Source organism: Mastigoproctus giganteus, chromosome 5 (genome assembly GCF_048544385.1).
Source record: "Mastigoproctus giganteus isolate SK-2022 chromosome 5, ASM4854438v1, whole genome shotgun sequence".
In the NCBI taxonomy this organism is placed as follows: Eukaryota; Metazoa; Arthropoda; class Arachnida; order Uropygi; family Thelyphonidae; genus Mastigoproctus; species Mastigoproctus giganteus.
The window spans coordinates 76968029-76992548 of NC_143579.1; the positions used below are offsets into that span (position 1 = coordinate 76968029).

The following is a 24520-nucleotide window of genomic DNA, read 5'->3' on the forward strand; positions in this document are numbered from 1 at the left end:
GGCAAACTTCCGCACATCTATCCTACAAACGTCTTTCCTCAATTTGAATTTATGCCCTCTCAGGCGATTATTCTGAGCAAGAGGAAGAATCCCATCAGCATTGAGCATGCTCAAACTATTCAAGGCTTTATACACCTCAATCAGATCACCTCGCAGGTGCCTAGTCTCCAGACACTGTAATTTGCAAAACTTAAGCCTTTCTTCGTAAGAGCAACCCTTTTTTCCATTCACTAATCTTGTTGCCCATCTGTACTCGTTCCAACAGCTCTACATCCTTCTTAAAATGAGGCCTCCAGACCTGTATACAGTACTCAAGGTGTGGCCTGACCATTGCCTTATACAAGGGGATAATCACCTTATCCCTGCTAGAAAAATTCCTGTATATCATTGACAAGACACCAAGAAAACTTCATATCTGCCAGCACAATTACCCCCAGGTCCTTTTCATTCTCTACCACCGTCAGTGTAGTACCACAGAGTTGATACGTTACACTGGGGTTACTGTTTCCCATATGTAGTACTTTACATTTCTCGTTGTTAAACTTCATTTGCCACCTCTCAGCCCATCTGCTCAACCTTTCCAAATCCTGTTGCAGCAGCATACTGTCAGTGGTGTCCTTAACAACCCTGCCAACCTTTCTGTCATCTGTAAACTTGGATATTAAGCTTGATATTCCATCATCAATATCATTTATAAATACAGAAAACAACAATGGACCCAACACTGAACCCAGAGGGACTAATAACATTAATAACATTAGTCCACGAAGAGCAGTGTCCATTGATTACCACTCTCTGTCTTCTTCCACTCAACCATTCTTTTATCCATAGCAGCAATTTGCCTCCAATGCCACACTGCTCCAATTTGTGCAGCAGTCTTCCATGAGCAACAGTATCATAAGCTTTTCTAAAATCCAAATATATGATATCAAAGTTATTCTTTGCATCCAGTTCCTTTGTGACTACATCATAGTATCCAATCAAATTAGTCAGACAAGGCTTCCCCTTAACAAACCCATGCTGTGTCCGAGCTGTAACTTAAGTCTTGTCTAGATGATCCTGCAATGGACCAGTGCCTTCATTAATTTCCCTGGAACAGAAGTTAAACTAACAGGTCTGTAATTACCCGTGTCTCCCTTTGTCCTCCTTTATGGATTGGGGTCACATTTGCACAACTCCAGTCCACGGAAGCTCTCATAATTATGGCTAAGGGTTTGCTTACTTCCTTTGCCGCCTCCTTTAATATAACTGAATAGTTCCCACTACCCTAGGTGCCTTTCTTGTGTTTATCTTCAACAATTTCTCCTCCGCTTTACTCTCAGTTATTACAAGATTATCCAGCTTACTGCCAGAGTTGAATACACCTCTGGCATTCCCCTCTCTGAATAATTCCTCATTTGTGAATGTCGATGCAAAATATTCTTTAGTTTGCTAGCTACCTGTGCAAGATCATCAACAGTTGAACTATCGATATCAAGTGGACCAATCTGATTCATCTCCTTCCTTCTAGAGTTTACATAAGTAAAGAACTCTTTGCTGTTTTTCTTTGCATCATTTGCCAAAGCTTTCTCGTAATCTGTCTTCGTCTGCCTAACCTCCTTTGTAACTTGGTTATAGACCAGCTTATATCTATCATAGGCTTCTGTGTCATATGTTAATTTATATGTATCCCATACATTTTTTCTTCTCTCTCACATGTCTAATTAGTTCAACTGACCTCCATTTAGGCCTAAAGCTTGAACAATATTTCTTTGTTGGTATGAAAAGCTTAGTAGCTTCCAAAATTTATTCTTTGAATGCTTCCCATTTTGAATTTGCTGTTGGTACCATCATCAGTTGGTTCCACCGTATAGAATTTAAATACTCTCTCAGACCACCATAGTCACCTTTACGAAAGCAAAAACCCTTCCCTTTACACTTGATGGTAGTTACTTTTTTTTTTTTTTTTTTTATGAGAACCCCAAACACGAGAGGTATTAGAACCTATAGTACTTAGTACCGTGCTTGGGTTAAAGTAAATCTTTGAGTAAATCCCACTTCGGCACACTGTGATCACTGCCACCTAGTGGTTCCTTTATCTGCAGATTCTTAATGCATGAAGAATCACTACTGATAATCAGATAAAGAGTATTACTCCCTCTAGTTTCCTCTCGAACATGCTGCTGTAAAAACAATCATCCAATAAATCCACAAAAGCCTTGCTAGTGTGTGAGTGACCAACCCACAAATTCCAGTCGATATCCGGGAAATTAAAATCCCCCATTATAAGACACTCTAATTTACTGGCCCATTCTATTTCTCTGCACAATTGCTCATTATACTCATCAGATTCATTATGCCTATAACACACACCTACTCTAATTTTTCCTTTCCCAGTGCTTATGTTACACCAAACGGACTCAACATTGCATTGTCTGCCAACGTCAATTGGATGTACTTCCTTAGATTTTGTGTGTTTCTTAACTAACAGCATAACCCCTCCTCCCTTTCTGTCCTGTCTATCCTTTCTGTACACATTGTACTCCTCAAATTCCAGTTCAGCACTGCTTATGTCTGTGTGACACCATGTCTCTGATATCCCAACAATATCTGCCTTTGACGTCTTGACTAGCACTTCAAGCTCATCGAATTTATTAACTATACTCTTCGCATTGGTGTACATGCAAGTATACATGCACCTGTTTCTACTCTTAGTTACTCTAACACAGCCCATGTATTTACTTGTTCGACTGTGACTCCCAGTTGTCCTGGAAATTCCCATTGCCTTGCTTTCCAGGCTGCTGCTCAATTGCATTTCAATAGAAGTAGTGCAAGAATCACTTTTACCTCAGCCAGTGGCTACTGTTAATCTATTAGTCTGTGTATCCCCCCCAAGCTAGCAGTTTTCTGACCCACCTAACTCTGCCTCGATAACATCAGCAAATATATTATTGCATCCTTTCTATTTAAGTGTATCGCATCCCTGTAGAAGCAGTCTCTTCTGCTAACAAGCACAGACCAGGCTGAGAAAAATTCTACCCCTTGAGCCTTGCACAATCTCTCCAGGGCCGAATTGATTGACAAGGCTCTCATCATATACTCCCTCCTATCGTGTCTGGGCAGAATTGCAGACACTTTCATATTCAACGCTAACTGACGGCTTTTTTTCAGCATTGCCTTGTACTTGTTAAGTAATTCTGCCAGTCTCATACTCTTAATATCATTAATGTCAACGTGTACAACAATATCACCCTTTGTGCCCTTAAAGGATGATATCTGCCGTACGTCATCCACCTTTGCCCCTGGTAGACATATCTTGGTCCTGTTCCATCTATCCTTTTTGCACAATATGTTCTCCTTTTCACTGACTATATAGAGTCACCTACAACAACTAGTTCCTTTGGGACCAGTGCATTCTGCCTTGGGGGTTGCCTCTGTGTTGCGTGATGTTCACGTGCAAGCTCTGGCATTGATGTGGGCAGCTGAGACATATTATGTATGCAATACTATTAATTACTTTCTTTTAGAGATTTATTTCAAATTTTGCAAACTTCATAGCACAAAATTTGAAACTATGTACTTTGCTGCCCACAAATGGTGTCCATCTGTAGAGATTATCAGGTTTTGTATAATCATTTTTGTTCTGTGAAAACAATAAATATTTCAAAAATAATTATGGTTAGACTGTAGATGTTTATTGAACTAGTGGGAGAACAAAAGCAAGTAATCTGACACTTTCAAAACCTTGTTATTGGTGCGTGTGTGCGTGTGTGCGTGCGCGCGCGCGCGCGAGCACCCAGTGTCATTCTATTCTTCAAGCAAAAAACCAAATAGTTGCAAAGATAGTGACGGGTAACCTAACTGGTTCTTGCGTGCAATTTCTGTATGAAAATCACCAAAAAATCACTTCAGAAACTATTGCAGTAGAAGTTTGACTAAATTTAGGAAGGTAGAAAATATTTCAGATTTATAAACGTTGATTAACAGTTAACAAAAGTACGTTATTTTTGAGGGTCATCAAGTTACCCACCACTACTTTTGGGTTTAATAACAAGAGCAGTGTCCATTTATAAATACCCTCTGTCTTTTGGTACTCAACCATTCCTTTACCCTTAGCAGTAACTTGCTCCCAATTTGAACCCTCAGTTGGAGTCTAGTGGAGTCCCTCAAGGTTCAGTGTTGGATCCATTGTTGTTTTCTGTATTTATAAATGATATTGATGATGGTATATCAAGCTTGATGTCCAAGTTTGCAGACGACAAAGGTTGGCAGGGTTGTTAAGGACACTACTGACAGTATGCTGCTGCAACAGGATCTGGAAAGGTTGAGCAGATGGGCCGAGAGGTGGAAAATGAAGTTTAACATTGACAAATATAAAGTACTACATATGGGAAACAGTAACCCCAGTGTAACGTATCAACTCTGTGGTACTACACTGAGGACCTGGGGGTAATTGTGCAGGCAGATATGAAGTTTTCTGAGCAGTGCAGGCAGATATGAAGTTTTCTGAGCAGTGCAGACAGGCTGCAAGAGTAGCTCATGGTGTCTTGTCAATGATATACAGGAATTTTTCTAGCAGGGATAAGGAGGTGATTTTTCTTGTATAAGGCAATGGTCAGGCCACACCTTGAGTACTGTATACAGGTCTGGAGGCCTCATTTCAAGAAGGATGTAGAGCTGCTGGAACGAGTAAGAATAGCAACAAGATTAGTGAATGGAACAAAGCTGGCTTTCTTGCATCATATGCCTCTACTAATGCTAATGCAATGCCACACTGCTCCTTTTACGAAGAATAGCTTAAATTTTGCAAATTACAGTGTCTGGAGACTAGGCACCTACCAGGTGATCTGATAGAGGTGTATAGAGCCTTGAATGGTTTGAGCATGCCCAATGCTGATGGGATTCTTCCTCTTGCTCAGAATAATCACGTGAGAGGGCATAAATTCAAATTGAGGAAAGACAGATGTAGGATAGATATGCAGAAATTTGCCTTTAGCCAGCTGGTAGTTGGTTGGTGGAACAGACTTCCATCCCTTGTTGTGGAAGTTGATAGCCTAAATAAATTTAAGGCTCAGCTGTACAGGTATTTCGAATGAACGGAGGGGTGAAATGGGAATGTTTTTTTTTTTTTTTTTTGGCTGATGCTGCATAAGCTTGCTTTCTTGCATCATATGCCTCTACTAATGCTAATGCAATGCCACACTGGTCCAATTTGTGCAGCGGTCTTTCATTTTTAACTGTGCCAAAAACTTTACTGAAATTTAAGTTTATGATATCAAAATTATTTTTTTTCGTATCCAGTTCCTTTGTTTTGTGTCGTAGTGCCTAATCAGATTGATCAGGTAAGATCTGCCCTTAACAAATCCATACTGCGATTGCAGTGTAACTGCATTCCTGTACGGATGATCTTGCATTACTTCTTTGATCACTGACTCCATTAATTTTTAGGAAACAGTAGTCAAGCTTATATATATTTAATGACTCACTTTCCCTTTGGGTTCCCCACCCTCTTTGTGAATTAGGAGAGACATTCAAGAATTCAATTTCCTTACATTCAAGTCATTCAATTTGCATTCAAGTCCTTACATTTTGTAGATGTGCACATCTCCAAAATGTAAGGACTTCTCTTGAATCCAAGGATGCCCCCATAATTATGTCCAAAGGTTTGCTTACCTCTCTTGCTGCTGCTTTTATTAATTGGAGAGATCCTATTAACCCCAGATGCCTGATTTAATTTATTCCCGCTTCAACAGTTTCCCTTTCATTTTATTTTCAGTTATCACAAAGTCATTTAGCTTCCAGTTGTAACTTGATATACTTCCAGTATTCCCATTCCTAAAAAACATCTTCACATATGAACATAGTTGCAAAATATTTATTTGGTTTGTTAGTGCAGGCGCCTCCCCACCACTGCTGCCTCAACACTGGCTCTCTGAGTACCTCCTTGCCAGGAAAGCTCCAGCTTTGAAAATTGTTAAATTCTTCTTGTCGCAAAATTTATAAATGACCTTTATAGAATTATTAGCTATTTAGCAACCTTTTTGTCACTAAAAGGCGAGTTACCTAGTACAAAGAGGCACACTATCGAAGTGCAATAAAAAATTGGTTTTTTAATTTTTTTAACACAAAAAGTAAATGATGGATTTCGATCGGAATAGTTTTCCTTTGATAAACATCAAATAACGCATAGCTAATGTGATTTTTAAATTTTTAGCTCCATTAGCGACAAAAATAGAGGGGGGGATGCCGCCATTTTTAATTTAAAAAATATTTTAAACCTGCTCGTTGAGCTCTTTTCAATGGTGTATAATAAGCTATAGGTTGTTGACAACATTTTTGTCCCTCCCACATTTTACTTCCCCATTTCTCAGACAAATTTTTTGTCAAAAATGATCAAATTTTTGTCAAAAACGATCATTATGTTGGCCCACATGATTGTACAAGCCCATGCAAAATTTCTAGGCAATAAGTTGAGTGGTTCCAGAGATACAATCCTGTGATAGATGGATGGATGGACGGACAGACAGACAGACAACTGAGTGACATAAGGATCTTTCGTTAGACTACAGACCCTAAAAAGGCCTTGTGCCTTGGGAATTTGCGTACTGAAACAAATCTTGTTACTACCAACAAAACATGAAAGTATAAAATAAACTTTATTAAAAATATACAGCAAATATAAAAAAAATACAATATATGGGAGATTATTAAAAATAGAAATAAAAATATATACAGATAAATGATAAAAGTATTAAAAATGATAAGCACAAAATATATATTAAGTTTGGAGCAATGTGCTCCTTTATCAGCTTACAGGATAAGTGGTATGACATACATCAATATATTCCACAGAGGCTCAACTTATATATAGGTATTCACTAATAAACTAATGCAGATTGTGAACAGTGGGAAAAAAGGGAAGGGGAACAAAACGTCAGACTGTGGAATAGGCTGACATACATTTGCCACATTATAGGCTTGTCATCTTTCAAAAGCTACAATATTTTGTTGCATACACCCTATTATGAAGTGGTTATTATCACTTCTGTAATAGGGTGCATGCCGGCTCCACATTTTTTATTAACGTTGGAACCTGCTACATGCAGTGCTTCCAACCAGGAGCGATAACAAATAGTGTGCAGTCTAAAATTTCAACATTGAAACATGGGTTACACTTTTATCATTTATCTGTATATATTTTTATTTTTAATAATCTTCCATATATTGTATTTTATTTTTACTGTATATTTTTAGTAAAGTTCTGTTTTATACTTTCATATCTCATTGGTAGTGACAAGATTTTTTTCAGTATATTTATGAAACTAATTTATTTTTATATCATTGCTTTGTACATTGCCTGAATTGAGAAGGGATATAAAGTTCAGAATGTGAATGAGAAAACAAATTTAAGTTTAGAATGGGATTTTGTCCATTCTACACTTCTCTCATGCAATTAGTGATTTTTCATGTATAGGCATTCAGAGTGATGCATGCAGTTTTAATTATTACTATTCAGTATTTAACAAGATTAAATATAGGTATTTTATTGGGAGAAAATTTAGGGTATTGTGTTGTTTTTTTAATTTTTAAAAATTTTTTTGTATTATCATGTACAGGTTGACACAAATAAGATGGATCCTGCTGTTATTATTATAAAATTGATGTTTATTGGTTATTTTTCTTTTCAGATTGTTATCCTGTGATAGGTCCAGCTGTTATTCCATTCAGTATCTTTTATAACTTACTGACAGTTATAAGAGATTGGTTACTACTTAACAGTAAACAGTCTTGTTTAAAAGTTAACAGTCAGTTTAGTAAAAGTCAGATCCATCTTATCTGTCATCCTGTATAACTTAGTCAGCATTATGAATTTAGATATATCTTTTTGTTCCTCTCTCTCTCCTTAGATGAAACTTCTTTCTGTGTGTGTGCAGCAACTGTTTTTTGGTGTCTAAAATGAGCAATTCTGGTAGGCAATTAAGTTTTTTCGATTTAATTATTTAATCCTTATTTTTCACTAATTGAATGAATATAATAATGGATTAAACATATCTTTTCCTCCCAGGAAAATGTATGTTTAATCCATATGTGTTGGAGTTCCTCAAAGGTCTGTTCTTTTTTTGCTCCTCTCTATTAATAACCTTTTCCCATCAACTAGAAATTTTATCCATACTTTTGCTGATGATAGTATGTACACTCAGCTTAACAATTTGATAAACCCTACTTGGCATCAACAGCTTCAAATTCTCTAATATCTACTTGTTATCTAAATGCTGATATCATAAAATTCTTTACTAGTGAAAATAAAACTTGGTTAACCGTGATTCTTCTAAAACCCAATCATGTCTTATTTATCTTAAAAAAATAATTAAGTGATTCAGCAAAGCTTCTTTATTCATAAATATTATCTCTGTAATAGATCTGAGTTTAAATGAAATAAATGAGAAAGGAATGAAATAAAAATAATAAAGATAAGACATTTATTAAAAAGTGTACCTCTTGCAAGGATTGTCAACTAAAAATATGAGGAGGTGATTGATATCAGAAATAAGAATTAAATAAGAAGAAAAACATTTATTTTTCTTCTTATTTAATTCGTACAGAGATAGAATTTTTGTGAACAAATATTGGAAGCAAATGTGATGAGAAGGGTTCGTTAAAAGAAAATGAACATTCACTAGGTAATAGCATTTAGAATATCTGGATGTTAACATGCTATGTATATAATATTTTAACTATTAGCAAGAGATTTATGTTTGACAGGCTTTTATCAGAATTTAATACTTTTCATCCATGATTAAAATATACACTAGAGGTGGATGACAACAACAGTTTAAATTTCCTAAATCTCATTAGTATATACCGGGTGGTTATAAAATAAGTTTCCCTATTCAGGAAACCGTATGTGTCAAAACGGTTAGAGTTAGCGCTGTGAAAATCATTGGGTATGCATTTAGGGTATGGGGAAGTGAATCATAGAATAATAATAAAAAAAGTTCAAATTTCCGTCACCAGGGGGAAAACGGCACTGCACATTTGTAAAAGTTGTGATTTACTTCAAGACATGCTGCTTATGCAAATGACAAAAGCAGACAGGCCAATCCCACCGTCAATAACCATTATGGCTCGTACAAAAAAGGAAAGTTCTCTTTTAGTAAAACTTTTCTACCAGAATAATAGTAACGCTGCATGCAGCACTACGTGAATATCTTAAACTTTATTAGTTTTCAAAGCTCCACATCAGTGGGGCTTCGAAAACTAATAAAGAAATTTGAAGCAATCGGGGAGTAAAGTGTAATTCCAGGCAGGGGACAACCACATATCGGAACAGAGGCAGTGGATGAAGTGGTGGTCGCAATGGCCTCCATATCAGAATGCGAAATACTACCAGTCAGTAGTGCCAGAGGTGTGTCAAGAGATGTAACCTTCCTTGGTCTACTGTACGTAAAGTGTTTAGAATAATTTTACACTGGTTCCCATACAAGATTCACGTAGTGCAAGAACTAAAATCTTGTAATCAGCAACACTGAATAGACTTTGCTCTACAATTTCTGGCTCGTATGGAACTTGATAATATATGGGCTTGAATGATCTTGTGGTCTGATGAGGCACATTTCACGCTTCATGGGGCTGTAAATGCACAAAACTGCCGAATATGGGGAACTTCTCGTCCATCTGCTGTGCATGAAAGACCACTACAAAATCCGTACGTTACAGTATGGTGTGGATTCACAGCAGAGTTTATAATTATACCAATTTTATTTGAAGAGTCTACACCTCATGGCTCCATAAGGTGTACAGTAACTAGTGCATGGTGCTGCACTCCTTTTAGCATTAGTAGAGGCATATGATGCAAGAAATCAAGCTTATGCAGCATCAGCCAAAAAAAAAAAAAAAAAACACTCCCATTTCACCCCTTGTTTGTTTGAAATACCTGTCCAGCTGAGTCTTAAATTTATTTAGGCTATCAACTTCCACAACAAGGGATGGAAGAATGTTCCACCAACCAACTACGTGCTGGCTAAAGGCAACTTTCCGCACATCTATCCTACATCTGTCTTTCCTCAATTTAAATTTATGCCCTCTCAGGTGATTATTCTGAGCAAGAGGAAGAATCCCATCAGCATTGAGCATGCTCAAACCATTCAAGGCTTTATACACCTCTATTAGATCACCTTGCCGGTGCCTAGTCTCCAGACACTGTAATTTGCAAAACTTAAGCCTTTCTTCGTAAGAGCAACCCTTTGTTCCATTCACTAATCTTGTTGCACTTCTCTGTACTCGTTCCAGCAGCTGTACATCCTTCTTGAAATGAGGCCTCCAGACCAGTATACAGTACTTAAGGTGTGGCCTGACCATTGCCTTATACAAGGGAATAATCACCTCACTTATCCCTGCTATTGACAAGACACCATGAGCTATTCTTGCAGCCCATCTGCACTACTCAGAAAAATTCATATCTGCCTGCACAATTACTCCCAGATCCTTTTCATTCTCTACCACTATCAGTGTAGTACCACAGAGTTGATACATTGCTCTGGGGTTATTGCGGCACCTCTGTAGCAGGTGAGCAGGAGCAACAGTGCGTAGAATACGCTTCTTGATTAGACCGGGGTTCGAGTCCATGACCACTATATACGGAGGATGCGGAAAGGTCAGGGAATGACCACCGCATATCCCAGGAGCAATATGGCCTTAGTTGCTAATGCTCCTAAAAACTAAAATAACAAACAACTGGGGTTACTGTTTCCCATATGTATTACTTTGCATTTGTCAATGTTAAACTTCATTTGCCACCTCTCAGCCCATCTGCTCAACCTTTCCAGATCCTGTTGCAGCAGCATAGTGTCAGTAGTGTCCTTGACAACCCTGCCAACCTTTGTATCGTCTGCAAACTTGGACATTAAGCTTGATATACCATCATCAATATCATTTATAAATACAGAAAACAATAATGGACCCAATACTGAACCCTGAGGGACTCAACTAATAACATTAGTCCACGATGAGCAGTGTCCATTGATTACCACTCTCTGTCTTCTCCCCCTCAACCACCCCTTTATCCATAGCAGCAATTTGCCTCCAATGCCACACTGCTCCAATTTGTGCAGCAGTCTTCCATGTGCAACAGTATCAAAAACCTTTCTAAGATCCAAGTATATAATATCAAAGTTATTCCCTGCATCCAGTTCTTTTGTGACTGCATCATAGTATCCAATCAAATTGGTCAGGCAAGACTTCCCCTTAACAAAACCATGCTGTGTCCGAGCTATAACTGAAGTCTTGTCTAGATGATCCTACAGTGCTTCTTTAATCAGTGCCTCCATTAATTTTCCTGAACAGAAGTTAAACTCACAGGTCTATAATTACTTGTGTCAGCCTTTGATCCTCCTTTGTGAATTGGGGTCACATTTGCACATCTCCAGTCCATGGGTACTTCCCCTGAGTCCAAGGAAGCTCTCATAATTATGGCTAAGGGGTTTGCTTACTTCCTTTGCTGCCTCCTTTAATATAACTGGATAGATCATATCCACCCAAGGTGCCTTTCTTGTGTTTATCTTCAACAATTTCTCCTCCACTTTCCTCTCTGTTATTAGAAAATCATCTAGCTTACTGCTAGAGTTTGCTTCACCTCTGGCATTCCCCTCGCTGAATAACTCCTCATGTGTGAATGTCGATGCAAAATATTCATTTAGTTTGTAAGCTACCTGAGCAGGATCATCAACAGTTGAACCCTCGATATCAAGTGAACCAATCTGATTCATCCCCTTCCTTCTAGAGTTTACATAGGTAAAGAACTCTTTGCTGTTTTTCTTTGCAAGGATTTCTCGTAATCTGCCTTTGCCTGCCTAACCTCCTTTGTAACTTGGTTACAGATCAACTTGTATCTATCATAGGCTTCTGTGTCACGTGTTAATTTGTATGTATCTCATGCATTTTTCTTCTCTGCCATATGTCTCATTAGTTCATCTGACATCCATTTAGGCCTAAACCTTGAACAATATTTCTTAGTTGGTATGTAAAGCCTAGTAGCTTCCAAGATAAGTTCTTTGAATGCTTCCCATTTTGAATTTGCTGTTGGTAACATCATCAGTTGGTCCCACTGTATAGAATTTAAATACTGTCTCAGTCCATCGTAGTCGCCTTTACGAAACCAATAACCCTTCCCTTTACCCGTAATGGTAGTTACCTCTTTGAGTAAATCCCACTTCAGCACACTGTGATCACTGCCACCTAGTGGCTCATTTATCTGCAGATTCTTAATGCATGAAGAATCACTACTGATAATCAAATCAAGAGTATTACTCCCTCTAGTTGCCTCCCGAACATGCTGATGTAGAAAACAATCATCCAATAAATCCACAAAAGCATTGCTAGTGTGTGAGTGACCAGCCCCCAAATTCCAGTCAATATCTGGGAAATTAAAATCTCCCATTATAAGACTCTGATTTACTGGCCCACTCTATTTCCTTGTACAGTTTCTTATTATACTCATCAGAGTCATTAGGCCTATAGCACACTCCTACTCTCAATTTTGATCTCCCAATGCTTATGTCACACCAATCTGACTCGACACTGCTCTGTCCAGCGATGTCGACTGGCTTCACTTCCTTGGATTTTATGTATTTCTTAACTAATAGCATAGCCTCTCCTCCCTTCCTATCCTGTCTATCCTTTCTATAGACATTGTACTCCCCAAATTCCAGTTCTGCATTCCTTATATCTGTGTGACACCACGTCTCTGATATCCCAACAATATCTGCCTTTGATGTTTTGAGCAATACCTCAAATTCATCAAATTTATTTACTAAACTCGTATCATTGGTGTACACGCAAGTATACATGCACCTGTTCTTTTTCTTAGCTACCCTAACACAACCCATGTGTTTACTTGTACCCCAATGATTCACAGCAGTCTCTGAATTATCCTGCATCTTATTTTCCAGGCTTCTGCTCATTCCAATAGAAGCAGTGCAAGAATCACTTTCACCTCTGCCAGTGACTACTGTTAATCTATTAGTCCTTGTATCCCCCAATCTAGCAGTTTTCCGACCCACCTAACGCTGCCTCGATAGCATCAGCAAACATTCTTGCACCCTTTCTATTTAAGTGTATCCCATCCCTGTAGAAGCAGTCTCTCCTGTTAACAAGTACAGAGCAGGCTGAAAAATATTCTACCCCTTGAGCCTTGCACAGTCTTTCCAGGGCCGAATTGATCGACAGGGCTCTCATCATATACTCCCTCCTATCGTGTCTGGGCAGAATTGCAGACACTTTCAAATTCTACCCTAATTCACGGCTTTTTTTTCAACAGTGACCTGTACTTCTTAAGTAATTCCGCCGGTCTCCTACTCTTAATATCATTAGTGCCAACGTGTACAACTATATCACCTTTTGTGCCCTTAAAAGATGATATCCGCACAACGTCATCAACCTTTGCCCCTGGCAGACATACCCTGGTCCTGTTCCACCTATCCTTTTTACAAAGCATGTTTCCCGTTTCCCTGACAATAGAGTCACCAACACCTACTAGTTCCTTTGGGACCAGCGCATTCTGCCATGGGGGCTGCTGCTGTGTTGCGTGATGACCAAGTGCAAGCTCTGGCATTGGTGTGGGCTGCTGAGAGTTTGATGGGCCCCCCTCACTTTTAATCCTTTGAGGGCATCCATCCTGATCTTCAAGCTCTCATATAGGCCCATAACAATGCTGAGTTGTCACCTGATTTCCTTACACTCCTTGCATCGCGCACACACAAAGACATCCCCCATGGCAGTATCATGTCCCGTACCCGACTGCTCCACAAACATCAAGCAAGTAGCGCATTTTAATAGGCTGTGATTCAGAGGGCAACTGCCCCCCTCAGTTCTCCCCTGAGCCACAACCATCCCATTAGCTTGAGCCTTTTGCTTTGCTGCTTTTGGCTGAGTCATGATTTCGATTTAATTTCAATAAAATTTCAATTTCAGTACAAAATTAAAACCCTAAACTTGTATCCTAACACAGTTATAACACTATATTTATGTTTCAATATCGAATGTTATCTACGAAATCCCTTTATATAACTTCCATATCAAGTTAAGTATTAATTATTTATTTTTTACTAATTATTTATGTTCCGTAACCTAAGTCGTTATATGTATAGTTAAAAGTACAGATTAATTATCAACATGATTAATTGACAATATTATGTACTATACTATACTATATTAAGCTTATGCTCTCTAGTTCGAGATATTTTGTATCGCGTAAAAATGGTGGCAATTTACGAACGGTAAACACGTGGATTTGATACCCTTACCAATACTAAGTAATACCTACAAAATCTCTATCTAAGTTACTTTAAACTAAGTATTGTAAATAGGAATATAAAGCTACTCTAGAAAATAAGTTAATATGCCAATTTAAGCTAATAAAACAGAAAATAAATCAGAAAAAACTTCTCTGTTCCAGGAGCGGCAAAAAGCTACGTCCGCACAGGCTACTCTCGTACTCAAACTCGAGAATGTTTGTCTTCATAGTAACATCCCTTTTCTAATGTTTTCCATGTATTTGCGGAATATTTTAATATGAATGGGATATGAAAGAACAGAGAGAGAGAGATACAAATAAATAGATTTAAATAACAATAGCTTTAATTGCGTAAAATGAAATGCAATTAAATTAAATTAAAAACTAGAAAACTTGTTTGATTGTAATCTCAGTGCTATTGGGGCCTTTGATGCAACTGGGTCCTAAATCTAGCTCATGTTCAAATCTCAGATCTGTAGAACAGCATACCTTTTTACTGGGAATAATCTCAACTTCTAAGTCTTCTTGATATAAGCATTTCATGAATATTTCTTTCCGCATTGAAAAAAAAAGTATGCTTTCTGCTTTGCTCTCAGTATTACTTTCCTTCTAAACAGTTGCCAATTCTTTAAAAATTCATCCATCATCATTGGAAGGATTTTTAGAGAGAACGTTGTGAAAACAATGTTCTCTCTAAATTTCATTGTTTCTAGGCTGCTGAATCCAGAATTTCTCCAAAACTGCTACTGTACAGAAAGAGAGCATTCAGTTTAATATTCCCTTTCCTACAAACTCACAGCACTTTCTATCATTTAGACTATCTGTTTATATTGCATACCTTTTCCATCTGAATTAGCATTTGTAATTTCACTGCTGGTTTTTTCTAAATCAGTTCAAAAACTTGTATTGGTTATTCAATATTCATTCACAGTTGAACTCCAAACTTGCCAAAGTAAATCTTCATTGTCAGTTAACCTTTTAACCTGCCTTCATTTGCATTTCTCAAGAATTATAATCTACAGAATTCAAGTTCAGCATTGACAAGTGTCTTATATCTTTCAGTTCATACATAATGCTAGATTACTGTGAGTTCCAGTAAGCTTTTGTGATAGAAATGGAGTTTTCATGGTGTTTTCTCTGTCATATTATATATCTGATATAAGTTTGTGTTTGAGATTTTTTGCTATTGACTACCTTTGTCAAATTGCATAAGTTAATGCAGTGCATGCAACCTATTTTAATTATGGATAATGTTATCATTTGTGTAATGTTATCACTTTTATTTCATAAAAGTGATAACATTACTTTTATTTCATTCATGTAATGTTATCATTCATGAATCATTTCATTCATTTAGTGATAACATTACATGCATAACATTATACTTGATCAGACTTATATTAACACGTAGAGGAAAAAAAAAAACATTTATTGTAATCAATACTTTGGTTTATCATGGTTTATGGTTTATACATGTGCAGTGGAAGTAATAACATAGCATCTCAATTTGTTCTCGAACTGTGACATAATGTGTGCCTAGTTACTAACGTACAGTTTGTATGGTTGTCGGTGTTGTTACTCCATGAAAGTAAGTCTGTACACCTACCAATCTGACCATTTTACAGTAGAGCCTTAGCCCTTTTCTAATTCTTGATTTTAATATTTTCTTTATTTGTTTCTAATAGTTTGTATTTATTTACAGAAACATTGAGTTTCATTTTTATTGGTGACTTTCTCAAAGAAATAGTGGGCAGTCAAATTATTTTATATTACTTGATTTTAATGTTTTCTTTCTGTCAACTTCCACATTTTTATTTACACATTTTTGCTCTGCATGAGTAAACAATGCTGAGCAGCTGAGAAGAAACTGCATACTTGTTTTTTCAGTTATTGTTATCAGTTTAGCCAAGTCCTCAAGTGATCACATTAAGCAGTGTCCACTGTATTGTATGCCATTTTGTGTGGTCTTTATCTTGTATGTCTATATAAGTGAATGTTCATAGGTTGATTTGCACTTTGTTTTCAGCTAAAAATCCCAGAATAACTCGTAGAAGGGAGGGGCTTCTTACTGCTTCTAGCAGAATTTTTGAACTTGGGCATCTTTAAATGAATGAAAAGTGAACCCAATATACTATCACGAGGGACGGGACTATTTTTGTGTGAAAGTCTTTTGTGGACCTCTTCATCCAGTTCAGAGGTTTTTTTTTTTTTTTTTTTTTTGTATTTACTATTAATCAAGAAGTTTTTATATATTTTTAAATATTCTTATTCACAGCATTTCTTGGTTATATCTGCTTGGTGCTCAAAATAGTTTGGCTTACATTTATGGGAAACTAGCTTCCCTCCGGTGAGATTTGAACTACAAAACTGTTGATATTAGTAATTTTCTTATGTACAGTAAAAAGCTTTCTTTTTTTGAGATTGGAACGAGTAACTGGTTTTCACGGTAAGACCGAAGATATTTGGTAAAGAGTCACTCAAATATTGTGAAGGTCAACTGTAGAAGGTTACTTTTGTTTCTTAGCATAGCATTTAATAAATGCAGAGTTTTTATTTGGCCACTCTTAATAGTCATCTGTTACATTTGGCCCATTACATTTGTCTTAGTAACCCTGTTAGTAAGACAAACGTAAGGAGTTAGGCATGCGAAAATTTTAATAATCAGCAAAAAATAATTCAAAATTGTTTATTTTTTGATGCCAACATTATTTTCAATCTTTTCTGAAAATAAATGTGAAAAATCCATGTTCTATATCAATGGTGGGCAAATGCGGCTCTTCGTCAAGTTAAGTGCGGCTCCCATTGAATATTTAAATCTGTTTTTTTTTTATTATTTCAGAACTGTTTTCACTGAATCTTGTTAAATTAACTAAGTAACTAATATTTTGTTATACGGATTTTATGTTGTGTTTATTTTATTTTTTTATGTCTAGATATTTTGCTATTTTTATTTTGATTATAAATAAATCCGCACGCATTTACACTGCTGGCGCCATCAGCAGTGTAAATTTAAAGTTATTTAAACTTGTTTACGGAGTGTAATTTTTCCGCACCGTAAATTAATTTAATTATTTTGTTTCAATTTCAGACTTTGGAATTAAATTTATTTACATTTTTTGATAACATGACCTCAGAAAATATCAAAAAACAAAAATACGAACAAGAAAATAGAATTTTTCAAGAAGAATGGGTAGAAAATTTTGTTTTTATTGACAATAATGGAAAGTCATTATGTCTTATTTGTAAAGTTACAATTGCAAACTACAAAGTAAGCAATTTACGTCGACATTACGAAGTAAGTCATCCCCACTTTTCAACTCAATATCCACTCAATTCAAAATTGCGAACAGAGAAACTTAAGTCCTTGCAATCTGGTCTTCATAAGCAACAAGGACTCTTGTCTTCTTTTAGTTGCGAAGATGACAGAGCAAACGAAGCTAGTTTTTTGATAGCTTGGAATATTGCTCGTGCCAAACGTCCATATGGAGAAGGAGAAATTATTAAAAGAACCTGGAAGAAGTGGTTCAAGTTTTGGATCCAAATAATACAAAACTGCATAAATTGATCGCACAGGTTCCTATGTCACGCCGTACAACTGAGTGTTGTATTGGTGCAATTAGTAAAAATGTTGAAAATAGTTTGATGTGTGATTTGAAAAATTGTACAGCATTTAGTTTAGCTCTCGACGAGTCTACAGACATTCAGGATGTTCCACAATTGGCCGTTTTTGTCCGCTATGTATCTGCAGATGTAAATGTGAAGGAAGAAATGTTAGACCTAGTAGCTCTTAGCATTAGCATTAGTAGAGGCATATGATGCAAGAAAGCAAGCTTATTCAGCATCAGCCAAAAAAAAAAAAAAAAAAACACCACTCCCATTTCACCCCTCCGTTAGTTCGAAATACCTGTCCAGTTGAGCCTTAAATTTGTTTAGGCTTTCAACTTCAACAACAAGTGACGGAAGTCTGTTCCACCAACCAACCACCCGCTGGCCAAAGGCAAATTTCCGCACATCTATCCGACATCCGTCCTTCCTCAATTTGAATTTATGCCCTCTGAGGTGATTATTTTGAGCAAGATGAAGAATCCCATTGGCATTGAGCATGCTCAAACCGTTCAAAACCTGATACACCTCTATCAGATCACCTCGCCGGTGCCTAGTCTCCAGACTCTGTAATTTGCAAAACTTAATCCTTTCTTCGTAAGAGCAACCCTTTGTTCCATTCACTAATCTTGTTGCCCTTCTCTGTACCCGTTCCAGCAGCTCTACATCCTTCTTGAAATGAGGCCTCCAGACCTGTATACAGTACTCAAGATGTGGCCTAACCATTGCCTTATACAAGGGAATAATCACCTCCTTATCCCTGCTAGAAAAATTCCTGTATATCATTGACAAGACAATCGAAACAACTTACGGTATCGATGTTAGAAATGCGCTTGATGACGTAATGAACAGGTTTGAATTGCTTCGTGATAAACTTGTAAGTGTTGCGACTGACGGAGCGCCTGCAATGATGGGGAAAATCCAAGGTCTCATTGGTCTTTTAAACAATGATCCTAAAATTCCACGTTTCTTACCTCTTCACTGAATAATTCGCCACAAGCATCTCATAGCAAAGTACTTCAAATACGAAAATGTGTGGAAGATTGTTTTGCAGATTGTGAATTTAATTAGAACAAATTCCAAAACACATCATCAATTTAAGAACTTTTTAGAAGAGTTGCGAGTGAATGATGAAACAGATGAATTGCCCAGTGATTTATCCCTATGGTGTGTTGTAAGATGGCTGTCAACTTACAATGTTTTGAGCCGTTTTGTGGAACTCCTAAATCCTATCATAACATTTACAAAAGAAAAAGGAAAAAAATACCCAGAATTAGAAAATGAAACTTAGCTTTCTGACTTAATGTTCCTTACAGACATTATAAAACATTTTCAAACACTTAATTTGGCTTTACAAGGAAAGGAAAAAATTATTATTGATTTGTCACAAACTGTATTTAGTTTTGAAGCTAAACTTCGGCTTTTTGTGTACAACCTTAAGAACAAAATATTTAATCATTTTCCACGAGTAAAAGCAAATATAATTAATATCAAAGAAGAAAAGTTAGATGAATACAAAGGAAAATGGGAAGAATTGCAAGCAGATTTCAAACATTGGTTTGAAGATTTGAAAAGTTTGAAATCGACATTTGCATATTTCGTGATATGCAAATGTAGATTTCAAAGTAATTGCAAGCAGATTTCAAACATAGGTTTGAAGATTTGAAAAGTTTGAAATCTACATTTGCATATTTTGTGAACCCATTTATTTGTGATATTATTGAAGATGGATTTCCAATTTCTGAAATAATACTTGTTGAAAATAAGGCTGGGGAATTGAAGTTATTAGAGATGAAAGAGGATCAGGCATTTCAAATGCAGCACAAATCTACTTCTATAATTGAATTTTGGAAACTCATGCCAGAATCAAAATATCCACATTTAAAGAAAGCTGCTTGCCGTCTAATTTCAATTTTTGGTACAACATATTGCTGTGAATCTTTGTACTCCACAATGAAGTTCGTGAAGTCGAAATATCATTCACAGTTGACCAATCATTATCTCACAGAATTTCTGCGAATGGCTTTAACAAATTTTACGGCAAATTTCAAAGATTTGACCAAAGGTCTTTGTTAACTGTTATACTTTTATTATATTTTATTTTTATTATTAAAATTTTGAAATAATTATTTTGTATTTTCTTTCTCTTAATTATGTTTTCTTATATATGTATACTTTACATAGCACTTAAGACTTGTGTAGAATATGCAATCATATTAATTAAATTAAATTTGAATTTTTGTATTTAATACTATGTAACTATGGTGTGGCTCTTTATAATATATGAAAAACCGGAATGCGGCTCTCATTGACCTCATGCGTGCCCACCCCTGTTCTATATTAAAAACATATATTTTTAATTAATTTTTGAAATTGAAACTCCCTTTAGACCTGCCAGTAAGCAAATGCAAATTTAAAAACTAAGCACTGCAATGAATGATGCATCAATATCATGAAGCCAGAGAGCATTACTGATTGGAGGAAAGTGTGTGGCAGTAAATCAAGTTTACTATCAACAACTGTACATGACAGATGCCAGTCAAAATGTTCATATAATTTGGTTTAACTTAATCATGAATTTTTAATTGTATGATAATAGCAGATGTTTCTGGAATTTTCACTGGAGAATTCAAAGAAAATATTTTCAAAAACAGCTTTTAGGAGATTCAGGTAGGTGGACAAAGTAGATGGAGTATGAAATATTGATATGGCTGAAATATTGTTGAAGTCAAATTGCCCGTGCATGCCAAGCTCAGGACTGAAGTTTTAGAGGCAGAAATTTATTTCTTGTCAGTTTATGGCCATGTCATTTGAGTAATAACTTTATTTTGCATCTGTTTTTAAAATTTCAGCCTAGTTCTTGTCAATGATGTGTGATAAATTATTTTCAGGTTTCCAAGGAGTGCTGAGTTATCTAGTTTTAGGTTGAGCACAAGGTTGTCCTGGGAATTTTACTTCAGGCTTCTTCATTTTACAAAAAAACTGCCTTAGAACACATGATTTACAAGTATAGCACACTTTTTCATGGGATGATTTGTCTTAGTGTCAGTTGAACTCAGCACAGTATGTTGCATGGCTGCCATTTATGGTCAATTGTGAAATTTGGAGCAACTGTCATAATGTTTGCTGTTCGTTACCTTGAGTCATAAAACTCAGATTAATTAAATTTCGATATAAAAAAGAATAAATATGATAGAAAGCAAATACTTGCTATCTGAATGTATTATTTCTGATATTTTATTCCTGGAAATTAACAGTTTGCTGTGATAAGATGTTGAATAAAAGTAAAAAAAAAAAAAGAAAAGAATAATTATTGTAATGATTGTGAAAACGTTTTTTAGCCGAGTGGGTGTAAACTAGTTTCTGTTAATGATGAAGTACATTTATAAATGTCATGTATATATACATATATATATGCATACACACAGATCCTCCAGGTCCAGATCCATTTGTTGAGGAGGTTGTGACATTAGTACCATGTTCGACATGTGGAAGAAAATTTGCTCCAACTTCTCTGGTAAGTATATATTTTCCATATTACAAAAGCATACAAAGTATTGCAGCTTAAAAGCACCCGAGTGTGTCTTATTTTTAGGTTTATCAGATTTGTAATCTAGACTTTTTCTGTTATATTTATGCTGAAATTTTTGAATTTTATGATGTAACTGTGCAATATTAGTGTTTCGGTTTCATGATTTATAGCTTAAAATTTTACTAATAAACTTCTTTTTGGCAGTAGAAGTTTATTTCTTATAATCTGTTTAGTTTAGAAGCATCATTTATCTATATGTAAAACAAATGTCAATTGATTACATTTAAAAAAAAATCTTTATATGAAAATTGTCTTTTATACACAAAAAAATGATTTATATTTGTTTTGAAAGTACACTGCTCCATCATCAAATTAATCTAAAATCACTAGCAGTGATTTTAGATTAATTTAATGATGGAGAATGGGTTTTCATTTGACAAAAAATGGTAGTTGGTTAGGTGAAATTTAAAGTTAGAAATGAGAAATTTGAAATGGAATATTTAGTCTGCTTTTTATAATAAATTCAAAACTTCGTAAATATGGCAAACAAAGTCTAGATGACAAGTCGTTTAAACCTAAAAGTAAGCAAGATATATCCAGTTACCTTTAAATTTTCAAACTGTTTATAAACTCAAGTCCTTATCAAAAATAATATGAATATCTATATATTTCTTTAATTATATTATACAAGATAAGCTTGGCTGAGAAATAGTCTTTTGGGTATCTGGATATGTTGGCAATCGTTTGTGTGACAGCACCAAATGTACATGTTAAATGTTGTATAAATGAGAGTATGATGCAAAACATGTTTGTAAGCTGGTGCAGATCATAAAAGAAAGAGGGGGGGAAATATTAATGGAAGGTAAGCTTGAATAAGATATAGTATTACATTAGTGTGCTTTTCATAAGTTGGGATGTGCAATTTTATATGGAATTATACTGGCAGCGAAAAATTGATTCAACGAATCTCATCTATATCCCAAGTATAAATACTGGGATATAGTTGAAATGGAATACTTTATTTCTAGCAGATTTAAGTGTAGAATTTTTCCAGTGATTCATCATATGTATGCTGATCAGTTATGGATTTAAAAGCAATGTATTTGGAACCTTCTCTGAAATAGTGAATTGAACTATAACATTGGGTTCACTGCTAAAGTCAATAGACTTACTTTACAGAATATGTATTGTATGTTCATGGTGTAGAAAAATATATTAAACTAGAAAATCCAATCCGTTGTGCATGCAGATTTGCTTATATATAATAATGAAATGTAACAATGAAAAACATTGCTGATACACTTTTGGTGAACCTGTTAGATATACAACAAATTATTAGTCTGTCTACAGAACCAACAGCAGGAGGCTGCTGGGACACTGAAAACTTTGCCAGTGGATCCCAAGAAGCAAGACTTATTATTATCATTAGCCATATGGTGCAAGGAAGCCTGAGGCTTTTGCTGCACCAGCCAAAAAAAATTCCTCACGGAGGGGGGGAGAGAGAGGGGGAGGGGGGAAGAGGGAATCACCAAGGAAGAGAAGAATGATGGTATCCAGCTCGGGACTCAGGGTGTGCCATGCCCATACTCACCAGATGTGAGCCCTATATATATTATAATATATCCGATAACTCAAAATAAAACAAAATAAAAGATAAGCCAGTAGTATGGCAAAAAATGTAGAGCAAAAAATTAACATAAAAATAATGTAAAATAAAATAAACCAAACAGGGAGGGGGAAGTAAAGGTAATAAGACATAAACAGTAGCTGATAGTTCCCTATATAATTTAGCACTTTAAATCCAATTAATAAAACTGATATAAAATTTTTTAAAATAATGCCAATTATAATATGATTTAGCGGTCCCCCCCTCGAAGGTACCAGTTCCGAAAAACATGAAATATCACCAAAAAAGGGGTTAAAAGAACTACTAAAAGAAAAACAAAATATCAAAATAATAGATTGACCATTATGCCCGATATCGACAGAGGACCACGAGGCCAATAATGGTTATGGAATCGCTGCATTTCAATCACTATACAAATCGTCGCAAAGGCGAAAAGATCGAAGAACCAAACCACCGATTCCTCCTCCGATCGATCCACCAATGCAGATGATTTGCACGGCGGTGGTCCTTATGCAGCGAGAAATAATTTATAGAACAGACAGCACTTTAGATCAGAGCCACACCACTGACATAATGTAAACTTTGCCAGCTTATATAAAAGAAAAGAAAGGAATAGATGGCAGCACAGGCATTGCTTATTTAGCATATCAACCCACTACTACCACTGATTTATATTTAAATAATGGCTTAAAAGTTTAACATAAAATAAGAAAATAAATAAATAAATATTAAGCTATCATTAGAGGTAGCAAAATGCACATCCTCCACATGAAGCCCAGATATATCTGATAATTCAAAATAAAACAAAATAAAAGATAAGCCAGTAGTATGGCAAAAAATGTAGAACAAAAAATTAACATAAAAATAACGTAAAATAAAATAAACCAGACAGGGAGGGGGAAGTAAAGGTAATAAGACATAAACTAATGATAGTTTAATATTTATTTATTTATTTTCTTATTTTATGTTAAACTTTCAAGCCATTATTTAAATATTATAATATATATTCACACAAATTGATCACTGCCTTATTTATTCTTAAATTTATGGAATAATGCTGATAGAAAGATATATAATTTATTTAGGTGGTTCTTGTTTCGAAGATTTTTATCACGCCCAACTGTTTGTCACGTGCTGGCTGGTCTTGCATGGTTTATTATGCATTCTGAGCAGGTGTGTTCACAAACCAGTCTGCATGTTTTAGGGACTGATAATCCTGAAGCTGCTTTATTACTTTAAAAATAACTCAGTGAAGAAGTTAAAAAGAAAGATAAGCAACTCTCAATTACACATTCCTCTGCATTTAGCATTTCTATCAATAATTTACTCTTGCTGTCTCCTGAGTGTCAAGCCTCATGACCTGAAATTCAACTATCGCTTTTCTCATTACTTTTAAATATTTGCCCTTTGGTTTTTGCCAATCACAGGGATTTAGTGGTGCTTAACTCCTGCAATTAGTGAGGGAAAGACATGTAGTTTAGAAACAAGA

The 24520-nt window shown here is 35.8% G+C and overlaps 1 protein-coding gene across 1 annotated transcript in view; it reads left to right on the plus strand.

Moving 5' to 3' along the window:
- The first annotated feature begins 7900 nt into the window (after positions 1–7900).
- The window catches only part of LOC150085507 (uncharacterized), a 166610-nt gene continuing 149990 nt past the window's right edge, over positions 7901–24520 (plus strand). The window contains exons 1-2 of the mRNA XM_090374585.1: positions 7901–7948; positions 21301–21389. Coding sequence (XP_090230711.1) covers positions 7936–7948; positions 21301–21389 — 102 coding nt within the window. The 5' untranslated portion in view covers positions 7901–7935. The remainder of the gene's footprint in view (positions 7949–21300; positions 21390–24520) is intronic.